The sequence below is a fragment of the Mus musculus genome, chromosome 10 (genome assembly GCF_000001635.26).
Source record: "Mus musculus strain C57BL/6J chromosome 10, GRCm38.p6 C57BL/6J".
Taxonomy (NCBI): Eukaryota; Metazoa; Chordata; class Mammalia; order Rodentia; family Muridae; genus Mus; species Mus musculus.
In genome coordinates, this window is record NC_000076.6 from 41,623,270 (window position 1) to 41,645,542 (window position 22,273).

The following is a 22,273-nucleotide window of genomic DNA, read 5'->3' on the forward strand; positions in this document are numbered from 1 at the left end:
AGAGGAAGACAAATGGGAGGAAAGGAGAGGGAAGAGGAGGAACAGTGAGCAGCCTGGCATTAGCAGCTGGCAGGGGCAGCATGCTCTGGCATCTCCATCCTATAGGCTGACCTTGAGATCAACAAGGCTGCCCGCTCCTGGAATGTGATAAAAGAACGCCTGTTGAATGGCCACCATCAAAGCATTTCTCTGAGCAGTTTGGCATGCAAGGGTCACTTGCATATTTTCCACTCCTGAATGGACGAAGAGCTGCGGGAAGAGAAGGTAAATTACAAAGAGATTGCTTCCTGAGGGAGGAGCAGCTGATGGTGGAGCTCACCGATTGGTTAAGATGGTGGAGCTCATCGATTAGTGAAACCATCGAGACACCCAGGACTTGAACTGCACGATACATTGGGCTTCTTGTTGCTCAACTGCCAGGTTGAACCCACTCTTCTTCAGGCAGGGAGCCTGTGAGTCAGACATACTGTGTAGGTGGACACCATGCAATCCCCCTGTTGACGGTCAGGGAAGGGCTCTGATGGACCACACGGATTCAGAAGCAGGCTCTTAAAATCAAGCAAAATATCTACCCATATACAAGCAAAAAAGTTCAAGGCAAAAGGAGAAAAATGGCATGGGGTTCTAAAAGCTATGCCGAAAAGCTCCAATAGCAACTGTACAATTTAAAAAGCTAAGCTTGCTGTGTGCCCTGTCTTTTCATCCCTAACAGAACTTATGACATGGGGGCTGCAGTCCTTGTGGCTCAAACCAGGCCCATACAAGGCCAGCATTATTAGTAATAAAGGAAAGTTTTTCTCTTGTTTGAGACATGTAGGCCAGGCTAGCCTCAAGTTCAAACTCACTATGTATCTAAGGCTGGCCTTGAACTCCCAATCCTCCTCCCTCCCTGTCCCCAACGCTGGAATCGCAGGCACAATGCTAGGTGGAGCTTGGGGAAAGCTTTTGTTACTAATGGAAGCCAATTTGTATGAATTATTTTTTTAAGAACACAAGAATAAGTTGATTTGTTTTAGGTTCTTTTTCAATTTTTTTTTTAATAATGAATTTTTTTTAATTAGGTATTTTCCTCGTTTACATTTTCAATGCTATCCCAAAAGTCCCCCATACCCACCCCCCCCCAGTCCCCTACCCACCCACTCCCCCTTTTTGGCCCTGGGGTTCCCCTGTACTGGGGCATATAAAGTTTGCAAGTCCAATGGGCCTCTCTTTGCAGTGATGGCCGACTGACTAGGCCATCTTTTGATACATCAATTTTCTTTAAAATTTAAAATCTTTCTTAAAAAAAAAAAAAGTCCACAGAGCCGTTTACCTTGAGGATGGCTTCTTTTGTGTGAAAACTGAATTTGCCAATTTGGTTGTCATCCAGCTCAGAGATGGCTAGGACCAGGGAGGTGGGGCAGTATCTGTAAGAAGAAAAGTGGAACTGTCCCGTCCTGACACAACACCTGTCAGGGAATACGCATCTGATGGCGCACCGTGAGGGACAGCAGCCGACTGGATCTGGGACGCCAATGGTAAGAGCAAGCTTTTCAGAGGACCATATTCAACCCCAAGCTGGAAGGCTCTGGAGTCTTTCTGGTTCTCACTGGATTTGGTTGTGATAACCACTCCATACTTCTGAAAGTTCTTTTCTCTTCATCATCCCTTTTTCTTCTTACCCTCTTGACCACACCTGTTCAGGATCCCCCACTAACCCCCTCTTTTGAGCACCCTAAATGGCATCTACTTCTTGCTCTCCATGCTCCAGCAGCTACCTAAGCTGTTCTCTATGCCATGTTCCTGCATTGCGGCATAGCCCTTTGTTGTATTTATCAGTCTTTGTTTTCTCGCCCATGACTGGACTGTTAGCTAGTGTAGGGTTAGGATGACTGTGAAATGTGTTTGTACAAACGTGCTTTATAAAGTATAAGTCCTGTCCTGTAAGTCATGTGGCCTGCATGCTGCCTTCACACTGTCTCTCCAGAGCGACAACTTTAGGAAGTTACCATACATACAATGAAGTCAAGATGCATGCTCTCTAAATACACAAGTCACCCTTCCAGAAGGCTCCCCTTGACTTGGAGCATAACTGGACCTCACAAGGAGGCCCTGTCACCACTGAACCAGACCACAGAGCTTTCAGGCAGCTTGTGCCAAGAGGTGGAGTCCAGCCCTCTTTTCTGTAGAAAACCAGCTCTACAAAAGCCTTGAGTACAGCCTGGCTCCCAGTGGCAGTTGGACACCTGGCCTCACTTGAGAAAGTACCATGCTTCCTGCCCTGGAATGGTCATCTTTGTTTTAGCAGCGAGGTGAAATAGGGCCAGAGAAATTTGCCCCCAAGGAACTATTTGGCAACATCAGGAGGCATCTTCAATTGTCAGAAACAAAGGGGTGGGAAGGTTGAGGAAGAGAAGAGAGGGGAGGAGGAGGAGGAGGAGGAGGAGGAGGAGGAGGAGGAGGAGGAGGAGGAGGAAAGGGAGGAGGCTAGAGAGGAGGAGGAGAAAGAGAATAAAGAGAAGGAAAAAGAGGAAGAAGAGGAGAAGGAGGAAAAGAGGAGAGGAGGAGGAGGAGGAGGAGGAAGAGAAGGAGAATAAAGAGGAGAAGGAAAAAGAGGAAGAAGAGGAGGAGGAAAAAGAGGAGGAGAGGAGGAGGAGGAGAGCGACTGCCCGCTGGTGTCTCTCCAGTAGACATCAAAAACACTGCTAAATAACATAAGGCACATGTAGGACAGCGACCTTGTTCCACCCATTAAAGCTGAATTCAGCCCTCATTTTCACAATGCCAAGAAACCACCATAGTATCCTGCTATACAAATTTCTCTCATTACAGCCATGCCCCAGGAAACCCAGCAGCCTGACTGCATGTCTGAGTCAAATCTCGAACTATACTAGCAGTGCAAGGGCTTTTCCTCTGTGGAGTCACCTTTGCCTTCCTCGTGGTGGAGCCAGGACTGGGACTCTCTGGGGGCAGAGATGGGACCCTGGGAGAAAGGACAGACATGGCTCAGAAGGAAAGAAGTGAGGACAGGAGAAGCTGACCCCCCCCCCCCCCATACACTGGCTGCGGGAGAGAAGAGCTGCTGTAGTCCTAGCCATAGCTGTAACAGAGTGGATTGCATCTGTCTGGAGAGGAGTGTCATGGGCTGTCCCTGGGGTTTCATTGATAGGAAATAGTTTCCCATGACAGGAGCTGACTAAGATGCCTGCCTGTGAGCTCTGTGCTCCATGTCACTGATGCAGAAGTGTCGCTGACTTCTTCCTGATCTGGGGAAGTGGGTGGGAGAGGAGGCTAGCCCTCACACCCCCTGCTACCAGAAGGTCCACCAGAGAAGCTGGGAGTCTGTGGTTTCCTTCGCACTCTCTGACCTGGCTCTACCATGTCTCGGTAATTTTGTGTGTTTCTAGCCACTTATTTTCTTTTCCCATTTTTGAGTTGTGTGGGGTTAGTAGTCATGCATGTGTGTATACATTTCCACGCTTGTGCATGTAGAAACTCAAAGGTGATGTTGGAAATTATCTTCATCACTTTTCCACCTTGTTGAGTGAGGTAAGGTCTCTGGGTTAGGTCCAGAGCTCACACATATTGTAATTCTGGCTTGCTTTGGGGATCACACATCCCACCTCGCGAAGCTGGAATTGCAGGTCTCCAGGTCTCCGCCACGCATTTACATGGGTTCTGGGATCTGAACTCCAGTCCTCAAGCTTGCATAGCAAGCTCTTTAACCACAGAGCCATCTCCCTAACCTGATTTTGTGGTTTAATATGGAAGAAACCAGCATAATGGCAGATTACACCTAAGGAGTAAGGCCCGACTGCACTTGCTATCCAGTGGTGATGGAACTCATTCTCACTGGTTACTCATCTCCAGTGACACCACTGTCCCCTGGAGGCTCACCTGTCTACCCGACTGCTGTCCTCCAGCAGAGAAGTTATAAAGACGGGAGGGGGTGGGTCCACCTTGTCCTTGTGTGATGCAAACTCAAAGTGAACTGGCCTCAGATGCAAATGGGATTCTTCAAAGCCCATCTCCAATGCCAATTCCTTATATAGCCTAGAAGCAGGGAAGGGGCAAGGGTGTGTTTGTTAGTGTTTTTTCCTGAAAGACAATCAAGCCAAGAGAAAGTGAACTTGTACAATTAATTAAGCAAGAACACAAACCTGAACCAGAGCAGGCCCTGTATTAAGCAAAGAGAACAGTCTCAGATGATCTTGTGCAATCCACTAGGTCAGGCAAATAATAGAAACTTGGATGCACTTGGGTAGCACCTCAGCCCTTACCTCCCACACAGCGGTTGCTGTTGCTATGCTAGGAGCCTCACGAGCTCATCCATCTTTACTTCTGAGACGCAGTCCCTGCCTTCCCTTGGTGCCATTCACGCTGACTCCTCGCCCCCTTCCTGGAGGGCACTGTTATTTGCTGGACCTACACTGTCCATGCTCCTGCCCCGTGATCATACCTTGCCAGGTTTCACTGGCTTTTCTTTAAGTTCAGATGTGGTCTTAACTCTAGCCCTGGCCCTCTTCCCACTTACTACATCAGTTCCTAAAACCATATCCTCATAGAAGCATCTGTGGCCCTCAGCCCTGTCCCGATTCATCTCTCCGCTCCATTTGGATGTCTCTCTGGCGATTCAGTCTTAAACAGCTACCATTCTCTCCAGTCTAAGCCAGTTCTCACCATGAGTTCAATTGGCACCTGGCTCAGTGCACTAGGGTTGCCACAAAGTACCACAGAAATATACCAAGAGCTAACAGAGTGCTCCATTGCCTCATTTCTGAGATCAAGGTGTGGGCAAGTTAGCTCCTTCCAGGCTTGCCAAGGGGGAGCTGTCCCATTGCTCTCTCCTTAGCTTGTAGATGGTGCCCCCTACTTCCCTGTGTAGTTTGTGCCAATGGTCCTCTTATGGGTCCATCAGCCTATTGGATTAGGATCCAACCCAGTGCCTGCAGTTTAATTTGACTCTCTGGAGCAGACTGTCCCACCTTGATATACTGGTTCTTGATCCCATATATTTTAGAGGGACCCAGTTCTATTTATAGCATCGTTTCCCATGATGCTCTCCCTGATCCACTTAGAAAGAATGAAATATTCTCTTTGCTGTGCTCCCAATGTATTTTTTCAAGTGAGAAAAGTATCATGGTTATAATATATTACGGGTCATTTTTGCATTATTAACTCCCGAGAGACTAATCCATCGCAGAGAAGCCGTGTCGGGGAGGTGGCAGTTTGACTGATTGATAGCAGCTCACTTTCTGTTTCTGCTACTTTCTAATTTGGAGACTTGAGGCTAATTACTTCACTTTTTCCCACCCTCCACTTCCATGCTAATAGTGTTTGCACCTGTCTTGTAAGGATAGTCTTAAGATGTATAAAGTCCCACAAAGACTGGGGTCAAGAAGGTCCTCAGTGGGGGCTGGTGGACTGGGGGGCCAGCCATGGTCTGTGCCTGAAGGGCCTCTTGTGGGCATCAGAACAGCACTTTGTGTGTTACATACTAGAAATTCAATCCCAACACAAGGACGGCTAACAGAGACTTTTAAGGGATATTGGTTGCGGGGCCTGGGCTGTTAGAGGATAGGAGGCCAGCTATCGTGGAATTGAGTTCCTGATGGAAGGACTTCAGACCCTTCCCCTCTCCTTTCTGACTTCCTCTGCTCCTTCTCTCTCCACTCCACTGATGAGCATAAGCAGAGTATGCTCTATTGTCTGTCTTCTGTCTCAGGATGCTGCAGCAAAGAAGGCTCTTGCCAGATGTGGACCCTGTGGTGATTTGAGTATGTTTGGCCCAGGGAGTGGCACTACTAGGAGGGGTGGCCTTGTTGAAGGCAGTGTGTCATTGCGGGTGTGGGCTTGAAGATGCTCCTCCTAGCTGCTTGGAAGTCAGTCTTCTCCTGTCTGCCTTTGGAGGAAGACATAGAACACCAGCTACTCAAGCCCCACATCTGCCTGGACACTGCCATGCTCCTGCCTTGATGATAATGGACTGAACCTCTGAACCTGTAAGCCAGTCCCAATTAAACGTTGCTCTTGATCATGGTGTCTGCTCACAGCAGCAAAACCCTAAGACAGACCCCATGACCTTGGACATCTCAACATCCAGAACTATTAGATATAGATCTCTATTCTTTACAGATGACACAGTCTCGGGTACTCTGTTACAACCGCACAGACAAAGATTCCAGGTCACGGAATGGCATGGTAAACAGTCTGTCAGTGATTTCCTGTTGGAAAGCTGACAAACCAATATCAAGTATCTAAACAAAAGGACTCATGTTGAGTGGAAAGAAGATGTGGACAGCATGGGGGGAACTCATGCTCTCTCAGTGGAAAGGTCAGAGAAGTTCATGGGGAGGCTTGGAGGGAAGGAGGGAAAGAAGGAAGGAAGGGAGGAAAGGAGGGAGGGAAGGAGGGAAAGAAGGAAGGAAGGGAGGAAAGGAGGGAGGGAAAGAAGGAAAGGAGGGAGGAGAGGAGGGAAAGAGGGAGGGAGGGAAAGAGGGAGGAAGGGAAAGAAGGAGGGAGGGAGGGAGGGAAGGAAGGAAGGAAGGAAGGAAGGAAGGAAGGAAGGAAGGAAGGAAGGAAGGAAGGAAAGAAGGAAGGAAGTCGGTCATTATTCGATCTAGCTGCTCAGGACAGCGAGCGCTAGACTCTTCCATTTGTTCCCCAAATCCTTCCATGGATCTTCTGGTCCCCTGACTAACCCAGCCAAGTACGCACTCTCCACGCTTGTTTCTATCAGCCGGTGACGGAGGGTCAGGAGTTCCAGGAGCCTGGAAAATGTGTCCAGGAGCAGTGTGTGGAAATCTTGGCCTTGTTTCACTCCTTTGTCCACCGCAGACCTGAGCGCAAGCAGGCCCACCTCCTCCATGAGAAAGGGGTCACCCATCACTTGAGCTGAAAAGAGCTGAGAGCAAACCAAGTAATTTGAAAACTCAAAAGAAGCAGCAGCATCATGTGTAGAAAACAGAAAAATTATACTCTCTGTGATACAGACTGAAAGCATCATTTCCTGGTCACCTACTAGACAGTTACAGAGAATCACTAATTAATAGGACTGCCCAGAGGGTTATGAGGGCTAATATACACAGAAGTATTTTTTCATTATGAGGATAAATCTTGTTAATATAAATGCTTTGAGTCTAAACAAAAAAAAAAAAAAGGGTACTAAATAGAAATGAAAGTCACTGGTTAAAAAATTATTTAAGAGCCAGGTGTGGTGGCGCATGCCTTTAATCCCAGCACTCAGGAGGCACAGGCAGGCAGATTTCTGAGTTTGAGGCCAGCCTGGTCTACAAAGTGAGTTCCAGGACAGCCAGGGCTATACAGAGAAACCCTGTCTCAAAAAACCAAAAAAAAAAAAAAAAAAAAAAATTAAAAACTTGGAGCTATGGCTCAGTGGTTAGAGCACTGTCTGCCCATCCAGAGGACCTGGGTTTGATTCCCAGCACCCACACGGCAGCTCAGAACTACTTGTAACTACAGTACTAGGGGATCCAATGCCTTGTTTGACTTCCACAGGCACTAGGTATACCTGTGGTACATGCAGGCAAAAGACCCATATGCATAAAATAAAATCTTTAAAAATGTTTTGGTGGCCAAAGAACAATTTTTATCATCCTCTCTGATTTCAGTTTCAAAATGCCAAAGAATTTTCACACCCATAGATTCTTTCAATTTTCACAGACCCTCAGGAAGCATAGAAGATCTTCAGCAACGAGGAATCTAAAATGCCTGGCAACTAAACCTAGAATCTCATGCCTTCTACCATGGAGTTACTTTTTACTTTAATTTCAAACAAGATCTCACTAAGTTGCCCAGGCTGGCCTTGAACTTATCCTTCTGCTTCCACCTCCTGTGTATCTGAGATTGTGAGCCTGCACAAAGCCTGCCCTGTGACCTTTACGTCTTACAGGGTCATTCAGTAGTACCAAGAGTAGCTTGTAGCCCCCTACTTCCGAGTCCCTTAACTTCACAGGATCCCACTGCCTCTCAGCACCTTCTCACTCCTGGGTGGCCCCATGTGATCCCTGAAACATCCAAGTGACCTTTCATACCCTGTGCCTTAGTGAACATCTAACGTGCCCTTTCCAGTAAAGACCTCGTCTGAGGACCCTCTCTCTTCTTTTTCTGGCTTGCTCCACAGGCTGTGCCATCTTCCTTAACTATATATCTACCAAAAGACTTGTCTTCTGGAGATGTGACTTTCAGGCTCCTAAAGTCTTCAGCCGTGAGAACCAAGGGAGCTGTTAAATTCCTGCATGCCTTCAGCTGACAGTGGTACACCCACTTTCTAATACAAAAAGTTAGTCTAAATACTCAGTATTTCTAGGTTTAATTGTGAACATAGTTCCAAAACAATAATTAAAATTGTGACATTAACAGGAGACTAGACAAGTCACCCCAGACAGTCTCTAATCAATAAGACATTTTGTAAAATTAATATTAAATATGGTACTACAAGACACTGCGAGAATAAAAAATGGAAGTAAGACTTCCATTTTTGGAAATGGCTCGGGACTTTGGGAGCATTCCAATATCTGTCTCACACATCATCCCATGAACACTAATTCCAGTGAAGAGTAAAAGAGTTGGATGTTTAAAAATTAAATCGAACCCTTAAAATCAGGATCAGAGGAGACAAATGAAACACCCAAAGGGAGACGTCCTCTCTGCCTCTGAGACACAGTCACAAAGGAAATGGCCAGCAGACCTGACTACACAAAAATAAGGATTGCTTTAAAAAGACAAATGAAAAAACATTTGCAGAAAATATGATAGACCAAAGGTTAAAGTTCCTTTTAGTTAAACCTCAGATAAGTGAATAGCAGTGAAGTTATTTTCTCAGATAAGGGAGCCAAAAAGAATCACACACAAAATTATAGCTAGTGACCAAATGTGTTAAAAGATCATCTCAACACAGGCTAGAGATATAGCACAGAAACTGAGAAGGTGCAGGGTTTGGTTCCTAGCAACCCAGCTCAGGCAGCGCACAGCACTTACAGGCCCAGCTAAAGGAAACTGAGGCCCCCTTCTGGCCTCTGTATGCACCTGCACCTGTATCTGCATTCATACACAAATCCACACAGGCATGCCCACACATACACACAAATATATATATATATAATATAGTATATATAATATATATTACATGTATACATAGAGAATATACACACTTATCTATATATACAGATATATATAGATATAGATATGGTTGTAATAAATAGCACAGAAGTGTACATTAATACCATAATGCTGACTTTCATGCACACACGCAATGAGTTAGCTCACACATTGCATTTCAAATGCTAATACCGCACTGTAGTGGAAGTGTCTCTAATACATTAGTTGGTTTTTATAGACATTGGCATGATTCTTTTCAAAGCAATCTGCCAATCAGTATCTAAGAATCAAATTTCACTTCATCAATTATGCTCTAGTAGAGCACACACTTTTAAACCCAGCACTGGGAAGGCAGAGACAGGCAGATCTCTGTGAGTTTGAGGCCAGCCTGGTCTATAGTGAAAGTATCAGGGCAGCCAGAGCTTCATAGTGAGACCCTGTCTCAAAAACCAAGACAAAACAGAAAGACTTATAGAGCTGGAAGATAGAATTGAACCTAGGGCCTCATGCACCTAGGTGACCACTCTGCCACTGAGCTGGATATCCAGGCCTCTTCTCACCTTTTAAAACTGTATTTCCCTGACCTGCTTTTGAGGGAAGACCTTGCTATGTAGTTCAAGCTGACTTGGCACTCACTATAACACCCAGGCAGGCTTTGAACTTCTGATCCTCCTTCCCAGCCACTCCAGCATCAGGGACTGCACTAATAGTGCCTGCCTTTGAATAGCTTTAAATTAAAATGTTTTTTTTTCCTCTTCTGCTATAATTCTCTTTATTTTTATATTATTTTAATAAATTCTAAATTGTCTCTTTAAAAATGATTTTAGGGGCAAAAAGATGGCTCAGGGGTTAAGAGCACTTCCTGTGCCTCCAAAGATCCAAATTCCTTTCTCAGTACTGCACTGGGCATCTCACAACCACTTGTAACTGCTGCTTTAAGGTATCTGGCATTCTCTTCTGTCCTCCACAGACATCCAGAAACACACAGCCTATATATGCACACACACAAAGACACACACATACACAAATAAAATAATCAAACTTAAGAACAAATCCTTTCTTTTTTAAAGACAAGGTTAGTTTAGGCAGGCAAGATAGGATACCATGTTGACCCAACAAGCCAATACTCTTCAAATCACCTCCATTATCACAAGTGGCCTCATTATCAAACGAGATCGGTTTGGAAGCACCAGCCCAGCATTGAAAGCCTTAACAGAAAATGCAAAGGATTGAAATACAAGTTCAGCCACAGCTGGAACCACTGACCATTAAGGCTGTCCAGTGTACCTCCAGCTTCTCCCCAGTACACAGACACACTGTATCATTAAGGCAGCAGTGGGAAGTGAGAAAATATTTTTACATACCCAGGTAACCCTCCATTTAAATTAATTATAGCAACATCCTTATATGCTAGCTAGAAGCTTTGTCCAAAACAAAACTCACATAGAAATATTGGCAAGGCTTGTGAGTATGCTCTTTCTCTGGCCAAACAAGGGGAAGAGTGCCAAACGGGTGAACAGAGAGCTAAACAGACAGGAACATCTGGAAGGAAGTGGTCTCTTTGCCAAGGACCCAACTCTCCTGTCAAAAAACACCCACCTCTCTCTGGAGTTGCGCGCTGTACCAGGCCTCGGGCTTGACTGGGCTGAGCCACAGGTCCAGGGCAAGCTGCAAACTGCATATCTCTATCTGGGCGAGCGAGCTGGGCGATGCAGCCTTGTGGGCATGGCGAGCCTCTCGAAACAGGTGCTCCAGAGCTTTGGGGATGAGCCCAGCCAGGCCAAGGGAAGGGTGGAGCTCCAACGGGTGGACCTTTCCGGAAGCTGGGCTTGAGGAGGAGAAGAAACGATGATTCGATTCTTCACAACAAAGAGTATAGATACGGATTTTGAAGATACCTGACTTTATGTTTTTAAAGACCAATATCACTGCTCCTACACGTCCTGATCTTTCTATAACAGGGAAGCACAGAGGGAATTAACCAGTACTGCCACATGCTCTTGGCTTTAACACAAGCCCTGTAAAGTGGAAAGAAACTGATGTATTTCCAACTGTCCTACTGGAACTATAGCAGTGGCTATAACAAAACCCTTGATGCTTCAATGACCGTCTGAGAAAAGAATTGCTTAAAAAAAAAATTGCATGGTGGCACACACCTTTAATCCCAGCACTCGGGAGGCAGAGGCAGGCAGATTTCTGAGTTCGAGGCCAGCCTGGTCTACAGAGTTCCAGGACGGCCAGGACTATACAGAGAAACCTTGTCAAAAAAAGAAAAAAGAAAAGAAAAAAGATTACATAAGAGAACAATAATTTCCATGATTCTTTTTTTTTCTTTCCTTTTTTATTAGGTGTTTTCTTTATTTACATTGCAAATTTTATCCCCTTTCTTCATTTCCCCTTCGAAAACCCCCCTATCCCATTCTCCCTCCCCCTGCTCACCAATCCACCCACTCCTGCTTCCCTGTCCTGGTATTCCCCTACTCTGGGGCATTCAGCCTTCACCAGACCAAGGGCCTCTCCTCTCATTGATAAGAGGCCCACAAGGCCCACAAGGCCACCCTCTGCTACATATGCAGCTGCTACATATGCCCCTCCACGTGTACCCTTTGGTTGGTGGTTTAGTCCCTGGGAGCTCTGGGAGTACTGGTTGGTTCATACTGTTGTTCCTCCTATGGGGCTGCAAACCACTTTAATTTTTGCCTGATTTTTTTTTTCTTTTCTTTCCCCAAATGTTAATGAATAAAGACAATTTTTAAGTTCTCTGTACACTGAGGGCCTCCTAGAATAGATGAGTCGAAAAAAAAAATCAGTAAAACACTTGTCTGCAGACTTTTTTTAAAATGAAAGATCCAGAGCCAGTCAAGGATCTTCCTACCTTAGAACTGAAGAGCACGAATATTCTACTAGAACCTAGGTAAATGGGTTTCAGCTTGGTCCTAGATCTTAAAGCTCAACTGAGCCCATGGCACTGGGTTTGGAGACAACTCTGAAAGCTTCTAGGACCCATTTTTGCCTTAGCCTGATCTGCCAAAAGCCATTTCCTGAACAGCGCATTCTTTTCATAGCAAGATGTACACACAGCTGGTGCCAAGCTCGTTACGGTGAAGACATCCATCCACGCTGTGCAATGTCTAAGGGGAGGTGCAGTTTCACAAACCCAACTCTTTCATAAGAAGTAGAATCTTGGCTATTGTCTCTCAAAGTCCTCTGCCTGTCCCAGATATGTAACCTATCCTGGTGACCTCTTATCTTTAATGCGCACCTCTGGAAGCTCAGAAGTACATGCTGGGTATTAAGAGAAGAGAGACAATTACTCTCCTCCATGTGGCCGCAATAGGGAGATTTTGATCTCAGGCTATCAACTTGGGGTCTGCCATCTCAAGGAACCCTCCAAGTCACAGGCTAGAAAGGAACACAGGAAGGTAGTAGTGACGTTGACAGGGTGGCAAATCGTGCACCCGCCCTGAGTAGTCTCAGGAAATTGAATACTGCTCTTTAAAGGGTAATGCCCAGGGGTTCATCTGGCCAATTCTCAGAAGCCTCTTTAGTGATACTGTGAGAAGAAAGAAATTTCTCTCAGAGCATCTTAAAAGCACATGTTGGCTTCAGATAATGTGCTCAAGGCCTTTCACATCTACTAGCCACTGAATGGTGCTTAAAAGCTTAGCCCTTTGATCTAACACTGTATTCTTAATTGCCGTAGAAGATTACATGTAAAATGCTAAAGGCAACGCCACCTTACCAGCTGTTGCTGATGGAAACAAATTGCTTGCAAATTACGTTCAGGGGAAGTCCGAATGTCTTGGGAGCCTCTGGATGATCCCCTCGCCAGAGCCTCTGGACATAATCCCGCTGCTGCTCCAGCTAAAAAGAATAAATATTCCCAGAACTGAGCTGTGAGCCGAGACAGGAGAAGGCTAACCCCCTTGTGGTCCTGTCTCTTCACTGGCTTTCACCTCGCAAAACCTCGTGGTTTTGAAGAATTGTTTACAATGGGGCATTCTGGTCTCTCAGTCAAAGGTCAGCCAAGGAAAGGAAAGCTAACCAATTTGACAAAAAACAAAAGCAAGCTGGGCCTGTGGAACAGGCCTTAGATCCCAGCCCCCAGGAGGCAGAGACAGGTGGATTTCTGTGAGTTCTAGGCCAGCCTGAGCATTTCAGACCAGCCGCAGCCCACACAATGAGTACAAGGCATCCAGGGCTACAGGGTGGGAGACTGGCAATAAAGTAAAATAAAATAAAATAAAATAAAATTCAAAAGCCAGGTGTGGCAGTCCATAGCTACAACCCCAGCACTGAGGCAGGCTGAGGCCGGATTGCCAGGAGCTCAAGGCAAGCCTAGGCTACCATGGGAGACCTTGTCTCAAAAATAGTAACAAAACAAACAAACAAAACACCCAAACAAAAATCACTTCTATATGGGAAAAGAAATCAAAATGGTATATGATAATGTCTTGGAAAGGTCCTCTGGTTGCCGATAACTCTTTGATCTCATGATAGATTAGGTTCTTGACTCCTTGTGAATCAATTGTAGTTGGCTAGAAACCTCCCTTTAAGACCTACGTTATGCTTGGCATTCAGAAGTACAAAGGAGCAAGCATACAGATAAACACCCTGCCCAGAAAACCCAGCTTCTGGACCTGCACTGAAAGAACGTTACTTTTATTTCTGGCTTAGGTCTCCCATTCTCTTTCCAGACAGAGCCACTAAAAGTCCGACTCACGTGGTGGCTGAGGATGCCCCTCACCAGCTGCAGGTGAAGCCTCAGGCAGGTGCAGTCATCTCGGTAGGCCTTAGTGAAATACGAGTGGCTGAGATCAAACTTGGGGCGTCGGTGCATTATGTCAGTCATTGCTTGTGCTAAAGCAAACCGTTCTTCAGGGTCCAAGGTGTGCTGGTAGGCTTCGAAGTAACTATCAAGAAGCTGAAAATAAGGTTTACGATCAGGATGCAGCAGCGGCAGCTCTGGGGCCAGCAAACAAGATGGAAGCTTCATCCTGGGCTTTACCAAGCAGAAGACAGATGCTGGGACCTCGGGGTTGCTAGTGGTCTGGTCTGGGCAAATATAATAAGAGGCAGGTCTAGGTAGCAAACCTGCAGAGTGAAGAGGCAAGAGCTGAAACTCGGGCTGTGGAACCAGGGCTGGACTTGAGTTTGATCCATCTACTTTTGTTCTTTCTTCTCCTGCTCTTTACAAACAGAAGGAATGTTATATAGTTGATAGTGTCGCTCTACAATGTAAACTCTGATAAAACAACACCCAGAATGTTTGCCTTTCCTAGAAGCCTACTCTCTTTTCTTCACCTGGTTACATCTCCACAATGTATCGCTCTGGTTAGATTTTGTATCTTTCATCATTTTAAAAATACTGTTATCAGGCGAAACCACTACATATCTTCTTTTTCTGATTTGAACTGATGACAGACCAAAGTGCAGATACTATACAAAAGTCCAACTTGGTGAGTCAGTGAGGGATTTTTCTTGGGTTCCTTATAGGGAGATGGGGAACGGGTTCCTTACAGGAGCAGAGATGGCTCAAAGACACCTACACCACCTAAGCTCACCCCAGCATAAATGACAGCTCACAAAAGCTGTAAAGCCAGAGCACACTGCACAGGCTGCAGTCAGCTCAACAGTCTAGAGAAGTGTCCTTTCCCAGTGGCTAAATAAAGACTTGGGTTCGACCCCTGGGATCTGTTGACAGGGCAGGAGAAAAGAACTGACTCTTACAAGTTGTCCTCTGACCTCCACATGTGCACCATGGCACACACAGGCAATGTAAGTAGAATGTCATAAAAAAAGAAAATATTTGCTGGCTACTGTGCTGCCTCTTTTGAGACCGTCTGCTTAGTTCATCTGTCTACTTATAGACTGGAAGATGAGTTTTCTGAGTTTTCACGTGTTGTCTTCCTTGAGTCCCTGATTCTCTGAAGACCTCCACGTGAACATACAGTCAACACTTCCGTCTTTCGTTGTTAATTTCCCAGGCACAGGCGCTGAATGGCAGAGTACAGAGGAGAAAGAGTTTTCCTCTTTTACCTAAGAAGGTTAAACACTCAGACTAAACAGACACTAGGAATCAGATGTCACCTAAAAAGAGGTGTTTATATCTGCCTGCCCAATGTCAAGGCAAGGCTTGTGGACAGTGACCCTAGGGTGCTTCAGTCAGTACCTGTGATGTTCTACATGTAAAATATCCCCGACATGTTCTTATGTTTGAACATTTAGTCTCCAGCTGGTGGCACAGTTTTGAGAGGTTGTGGAACGCCAGATGTGGTGGCGCACACCTTTAATCCCAGCACTGGCAGGCGGATTTCTGAGTTCAAGGCCAGCCTGGTCTACAAAGTGAGTTCCAGGACAGCCAGGACTATACAGAGAAACCCTGTCTCGGAAAACCAAAAAAAAAAAAAAAACAAAAAACAAAAAACAAAAAACAAAACAAAACAAAACAAAAAAAAGGTGGAAAAAGTGGATCTGATGATGTGGGCCTTAAAGTTTGTAGCCCAGCATGACTTCTTGTCCCGCCTCTACTTCCTGTTGGGCTGAGATGTTAGCAAGTAAGGATCCCCAGCTACACCCTCCCTCCTGTCTCCACAAAGCTGCTTGCTTCAAAGCCTTCTGAATCAAGATGAATAGCACGTGCTCAAGTGTGTGAGCCAAAACAAATCCTTCCTCTCTGAAACTGCTTCTTCTAGGCATTTCATTGCGGGGCATTAACATGGTGCTCAAACCTGGTGGATGCCTTTTTGGGAGAGGTACCAAACTCAACTTTAGTATGAAAAGGAAATCACCAAGAGGAGCCAAAAACTCAGGCTACCCTGGAAGGTGTTCTCAGGTTAGAAACTCACACGTCACAGAGTGGGGTCAGAAGTGAAGAAAGATGGGGGTCCCCTTTGACTCTAAGTTCATCCCACAGAAGATGAAGAGCAGGGTGCTCTTGGGGACTGGACCTCCTCACCCAAGAGCCACACTAGAATATTAGCCAATTGTTAAATGACAGAAAGGAAGAGGAGATGGAGGAGGAGTGATTAGACAGGCTGAGAGCACCACTCCGCTATTCCAGGGAGAGATCAGAGAAGAAACATTTTTTAGTTCATTCGAACCCAACGTGAACCTTTCTGGCCGGGCCAGAGTAATCCTGGGAGTTGGCTTATGGTATTTAAACTTCTTGACCTGTTTTTTGGACAAAGAGTCCAATTGTTGGTTATTTGAGGAGGGAAGTTGGTTAATAAAAATAAAATCCAAGTTTTCCTTTCCCAGCCCTGGCTCCCAGAATGCCGACTCTGAGACTATAACTATATCTGAGTTACTATTAAATGCATCAGCCATAAGCTTTGGCTCATCCCTGACTACCTTGTCATTTATGTAACCCATTCAAACTACTCTATGCCTACCACGTGGTTAGTCATATCTCCCCAGTCCTGGCCTGCTTCTTCCCTTGCGTCTCCTCAGTATTTCCTCAGCATCTTCCTGAGCTCGTCTAGCTGTTGGTTTACATCCATCTCCTCCCTCCATCCTCTGCCTTGTCTTGTCTCCTGAGTCTCTGCCAAGTCTCTCTTTTATACTCTTACTATTACCCAGAATCCTCTCGCTTCCTGCTAGCATCCCACCTCCTTTTTTCTGCCTCAGTTCATTGGCCATAAGCTTTTCTTATTGACAGGTGATGCTTATAAGAGATTCTCTTTATAGAAGCTGGCTGCAGAAAGAGTCCTTTCTGGCCATCCCAGTCTGGTGAGGCCAAGATGCAAAGGATCATGCTAAATTGAATATTCATAATTAATAATAAGGTTGCAGAAGTCAGCAAATAGGAACATAGGATGGCCAGGCAGGCAAGATGATTCAGCAAGGAAGGCACCTGCCACCAAGTCAGGGAACCTGAGTTCCCTCCCTGGAACTCACATGATAGAAAGTGAGGGCACTCCTCTGTTGAGGGGCATCTGGGTTCTTTCCAGCTTCTGGCTATTATAAATAAGGCTGCTATGAACATAGTAGAGCATGTGTCCTTCATACCGGTTGGGACATCTTCTGGATATATGCCCAGAAGAGGTATTGCTGGATCCTCCGGTAGTACTATGTCCAATTTTCTAAGGAACCGCCAGACTGATTTCCAGAGTGGTTGTACAAACTTGCAATCCCACCAACTTCTGGGCATATATCCAGAAGATGTCCCAACCGGTATGAAGGACACATGCTCCACTATGTTCATAGCAGCCTTATTTATAATAGCCAGAAGCTGGAAAGAACCCAGATGCCCCTCAACAGAGGAATGGATACAGAAAATGTGGTACATTTACACAATGAGTACTACTCAGCTATTAAAAAGAATGAATTTATGAAATTCCTAGGCAAATGGATGGACCTGGAGGGCATCATCCTGAGCGAGGTAACCCAATCACAAAGGAACTCACACAATATGTACTCACTGATAAGTGGCTACTAGCCCAAAACTTAGTATACCCAAGACATAAGATACAATTTGCCAAATGCATGAAACTCTAGAAGAATGAAGACCAAAGTGTGGACACTGTGCCCCTTCTTAGAATTGGGAACAAAACACCCATGGAAGGAGTTACAGAGACAAAGTTTGGAGCTGCGACAAAAGGATGGACCATCTAGAAACTGCCTTATCTAGGGATCCACCCTATAATCAGCTTCCAAACACTGACACCACTGCATACACTAGCAAGATTTTGCTGAAAGGACCCAGATATAGCTGTCTCTTGTGAGACTAGGCAGGGGCCTAGCAAACACATAAGTGGATGCTCACAGTCAGCTAATGGATGGATCACAGGGCCCCCAATAGAGGAGCTAGAGAAAATATCCAAGGAGCTAAAGAGATCTGTAACCCTGTAGGCGCAACAACATTATGAACTAACCAGTACCCCGGAGCTCTTGACTCTAGCTACATATGTATCAAAAGATGGCCTAGTCGGCCATCACTGGAAAGAGAGGCCCATCGGACACGCAAACTTTATATGCCCCAGTACAGGGGAACGCCAGGGCCAAAAAAATGAGAATGGGAGGGTAGGGAAGTGGGGGGGGGTATGGGGGACTTTTGGGATGTCATTGAGGAAAATACGTAATAAAAAAAAAAAAGAAAGAAAGAAAGTGAAAGCACACTCTGCTGTCCTCTGGCTTGTGAGCTGTGGCATGCCTCCCAAGCCTCCCTCAAAATAAGAAGGGATACAGGGCATCCAACCAGCTTTGAATTCAGATAAATAGCAAATGCTCTTTCAAGGTAAGCATGTCCCAATTATTGGAGTATTTTATCTGTTGAGAAGGAAAATATAATTTAAGCTAATATCATCTTTTTGATGTTTAGGCTCAGCTGAGAGAAGGTACCAGACGGGCCACTGTGTCATCTCTTTACGAATTCCTTCCCAGCAAGGGTGGGGCATGATCTTTCTGCCTTAGGTTCTATTTGTTATCTGTCTGCTAACTGGCCTGTCACCATTTAAACTCCAGGCTGGTATTTGCCTGAGAAGTATTCCTAACCTGTCAAATGTAACCTCTGTGTGTCAAGGGCCAACTCTCAGAGAGTAATATGCTACACAGCAGGGAGAGTGGCCAGGAAATGTCTGAGAAAATAGGAAAGCAGACAAGATTGATAATCTCAAGCCTTCCTGGGTTTATCTTACGTATGAGATTTCCTTATTGAGTTTGTCTTATGTGTCAGATCTAAGATTTATGGTAACCTTTAAAGATAGCGCTGTATATCACACCAAAGTGTTAAACAGAAAGCCAATGGTAGACACAACTTGCCACGCAGCCTCTTCTCCCTTGTCACAGGGGTGATACACAAAACTTATTTGAGTGCTGTATACATACACGAATTCAAATTGTTGTAGATCGTGTTTGGTTACAGTGGGAGAATCAGGAGATAGGACAGCAGGATCCAGGAGCTGCGACACCAACTGTCTGGCTTCTCTTGCCCCTCAAGCCATTAAGTTAGCATCAGCTTTAATTTTATGAGACTTCATACATTCAATGATTCTTTTAAAGAATTGGAAGAACCTAATATGTCCCAGAACCTCGTAAGTGGTGATACCAATATATTTAACAATCGAAAACAGCTGAGGAGACTTGGCACTGGAGTCAAGAGGGAGTGTGGGGACCAACTGTACCTCAGATGAAAATTTGGCTTAGCCATTTAAGATGGGCTCCTTGGCGAGAGTTTCTGACTTGGAAGACCATATTTTACAACTTTGGCCCAGAAAGCTCAGTTTCTATAGGGAACTTATTCTCAGGGTAGTCTGGAGGGGGATATTTTCAACAATTGTTTTAAATTAAAATAGTTTCGTGTAGTGTGGAAGGAACTAGTGGGCAGCTTTGACAGGTCAGCACAGAATGGACTACAGTCTTCCATGGTCTCCACTGACTGCTCAGTCCTCTGCTCTTTTCTGTCCCTTGACTCTTCTATTGCCACTGAATCCCCTGCCTGAGGGGAAGAGAGCACTGGTATACACACACACACACACACACACACACACACACATACACACACACATATACACACAAACAAACACACACACACATACATACACACATAAATACATACACACACAAACACATACACATACATACACACACAAACAAACACACAAACACATACACACACACATATACACACAAACAAACATACATACATACACACATAAATACATACACACACAAACACACACATGCACACATAAATACATACAAACACACACACATACATACACACACAAATACTTACACACACAAATACATACATGCTATGTAGTTCAGAATGTTTTCTCACTATTTTAATTCCTCAGCATGTTAAATATCAAATTAGCATATCTTTGAATTGGATTGTATCACAAAAACAAGGGCAGCTATTTCCTTAGTACAGGAACTTACTTTTGTTTTTAGTAAGGGGCAGAACCACAATAGGCCAAAGAATTATTTTAAACTAATTTTTTATAATTCATTATCAGTAATGTTCGATTTGCATATCTATTGTATATATGTATATGCCTGGAGTCATATACAGTTGGAAAAGTCATAGACAGTTAAAAACCCTGTCTCAAACAAACAAACAAACAAACCAAATAGCAACGAAGACAATGAAATAAAAAAACAAAGAAAATCTGTGTAAAATTTTCTTGGGCAAAATGGATTACAAGTGAAACTCCAAAAACCCCAAGGTATCCAGTGAACTTTAAAATCAATGATTTCCAAGCCCTTGCCAGTCTGTACACCAAACAGGGTTAGTGTGTAAACCCCTCCCATTGCTGTCTACCAAAGAAGGATTCCACCTTGCCATTCCCCGTGGGATACTGTAAATGGCATTTCCTCTGCTTAAGACTCTTTCTCTTCCAGACACCTACTTAAGCGTCTTTTAGTGTTGAGATCAAGTCTGTTCCCATGGGAAGACTTAGGGACAGTTTTTCCATTTTGACAGTCCCCAGACAAGACAAATATCTCTTTCTACTGAAGCCCCCCAGCTCTTGAATGTATCTCAGTTACAAGGATGCTTATCACTGGGATTGGGTAAACTTTTTTTTTTTAAGATTTATTTATTATTATATCTAAGTACACTGTAGCTGTCTTCAGATGCACCAGAAGAGGGCGTCATATCTCATTACAGATGGTTGTGAGCCACCATGTGATTGCTGGGATTTGAACTCAGGACCTTCAGAAGAGCAGTCAGTGCTCTTAACCACTGAGCCATCTCTCCAGCCCTGGATAAACTTTTATAGACCACAAATTTTGCTCTTTCTAGGATTTGTAGAAATTTTTAAATGATGGTAAATCTCATATGTAATTGTATAACCCAGAGCTTTCCCCCCACCCCCGCCCAGATGCATTTTAAACAGTAAGGTATATGTACATTTCTGTCATTAGGAGACTTAGGATGTTCAAGATGAAGAATCTACCTTTGTTTAAACCTTGTACAAGCAGGACTCTTAACACCTTCATTATATTATAAATATGAACTATCTCTTGCATGTATCTATAGAGCTCTGAAACAGCACCTAGCAAGGTCAATTTTTAACTTTGCTGTTTTGCTTATTTTGGGGGTGAGATAGTATTGTTATACTCAGGTGTAGCACAGGCTGGCTTCACACTTGCAGCAATCCCTCTGCCTCCACTCCTGGGTGCTGTGATTACAGGTGTGCAGCACCACAGGCGGCAGACAGATCGTGGAGAGATAGTTTGCCTTCCAGAATCATACCTGGCGTTTGCCTTCTAGGAGATTTGTTTCGCAGGTCCACAGGTCATACAGAACCGCAAATCTGTCCACGTTTGCATGGGCCCAGCCAAGGAGCTGGCTGCCCTCTGATCTGCACTCTCCTCTGTGACCTGGGATGAGATCAGTGGGAATGGTTAGAGACACGCCTTCGAAAAGTGCCCTGTCTCTGAAGAACTCAAGAGACAGTTAGCCCCATCTCTGCAGTAGATCTGAGCCAGTGACTAGGACTCCCCAAAGGGAACTGAAGAGCCACCTGCAAAGGACCAGGCCTGAAGTCCACACATTTAGTAATTCTTTTTTTTTTTTTTTTTTTTTTCTGAAATGGTTTCTCACTGTGTAGCCCTGACTAGACTAGAACTTGCTATGCAGAACAAGCTGGCTTGAAACTCACAGACATCCACCTGCCTCTGTCTCCTTAGGTATGAGATTACAAGTGTGCACCACCACACCTAGCTCAGTACATTTTTTATTATTGTGAGACTGAGTCACATGTAGCCCAGGCTGGCCCTAAACTCACTAAGTAGCTGAGGATGGCCTTGAACTTCGGATCCTCCTATCTCGACGGCACAGGTTGAGTCCTGGTATCACAAGCATTGTCCCCATGCCCAGTGTGTGGAGTACTAGGCATCAAACCTAGGGCTTGCTGTATCCTGGGCAAGCACTTTACCAACTAAAGTACATCCCCAGTCCTTTACAGAGTGTTTAGAAACAAAACCATGGTACTAAAATGTCCCTGAATTTACAGCTTTAACGGCAGAACACACATCTCTCCTTTTTCAAAAACTGGTCTCTGATGGTTTAACAACTCAGATTAATATAGTATTTTTTTCCATGCGAAGTGTGTGTATTTACATGTATGTATATGTGAGTTTGTATGTGTGTATGTGTAGGTATGCATATGTATGTATATGTGTATATATCTGTGAGTGTGTGTATGTATATGTGTGTGTCTGG

At 44.8% G+C, this 22,273-nt stretch overlaps 1 protein-coding gene across 12 annotated transcripts in view; it reads right to left on the reverse strand.

Annotated features, from left to right (window-relative positions):
- Ccdc162 (coiled-coil domain containing 162) overlaps positions 1-22,273 on the reverse strand; it is a 177,677-nt gene that overhangs the window by 84,426 nt on the left and 70,978 nt on the right. For 11 of the 12 annotated variants that reach the window (XR_871443.3, XR_003948818.1, XR_001779633.2 and 8 more), the window contains 8 exons: positions 21,302-21,429; positions 13,823-14,023; positions 12,842-12,963; positions 10,699-10,927; positions 6,681-6,883; positions 3,877-4,032; positions 1,313-1,406; positions 112-249 (listed from right to left, as the gene is read on the reverse strand). Coding sequence is in view for 9 of the 12 variants with exons in the window: in XM_011243230.3 (XP_011241532.1) it covers positions 112-249; positions 1,313-1,406; positions 3,877-4,032; positions 6,681-6,883; positions 10,699-10,927; positions 12,842-12,963; positions 13,823-14,023; positions 21,302-21,429 (1,271 nt within the window). In the remaining 3 variants the exon portion in view is untranslated. The remainder of the gene's footprint in view (positions 1-111; positions 250-1,312; positions 1,407-3,876; positions 4,033-6,680; positions 6,884-10,698; positions 10,928-12,841; positions 12,964-13,822; positions 14,024-21,301; positions 21,430-22,273) is intronic. The other variant, XM_017314137.2, reaches the window with a different exon arrangement.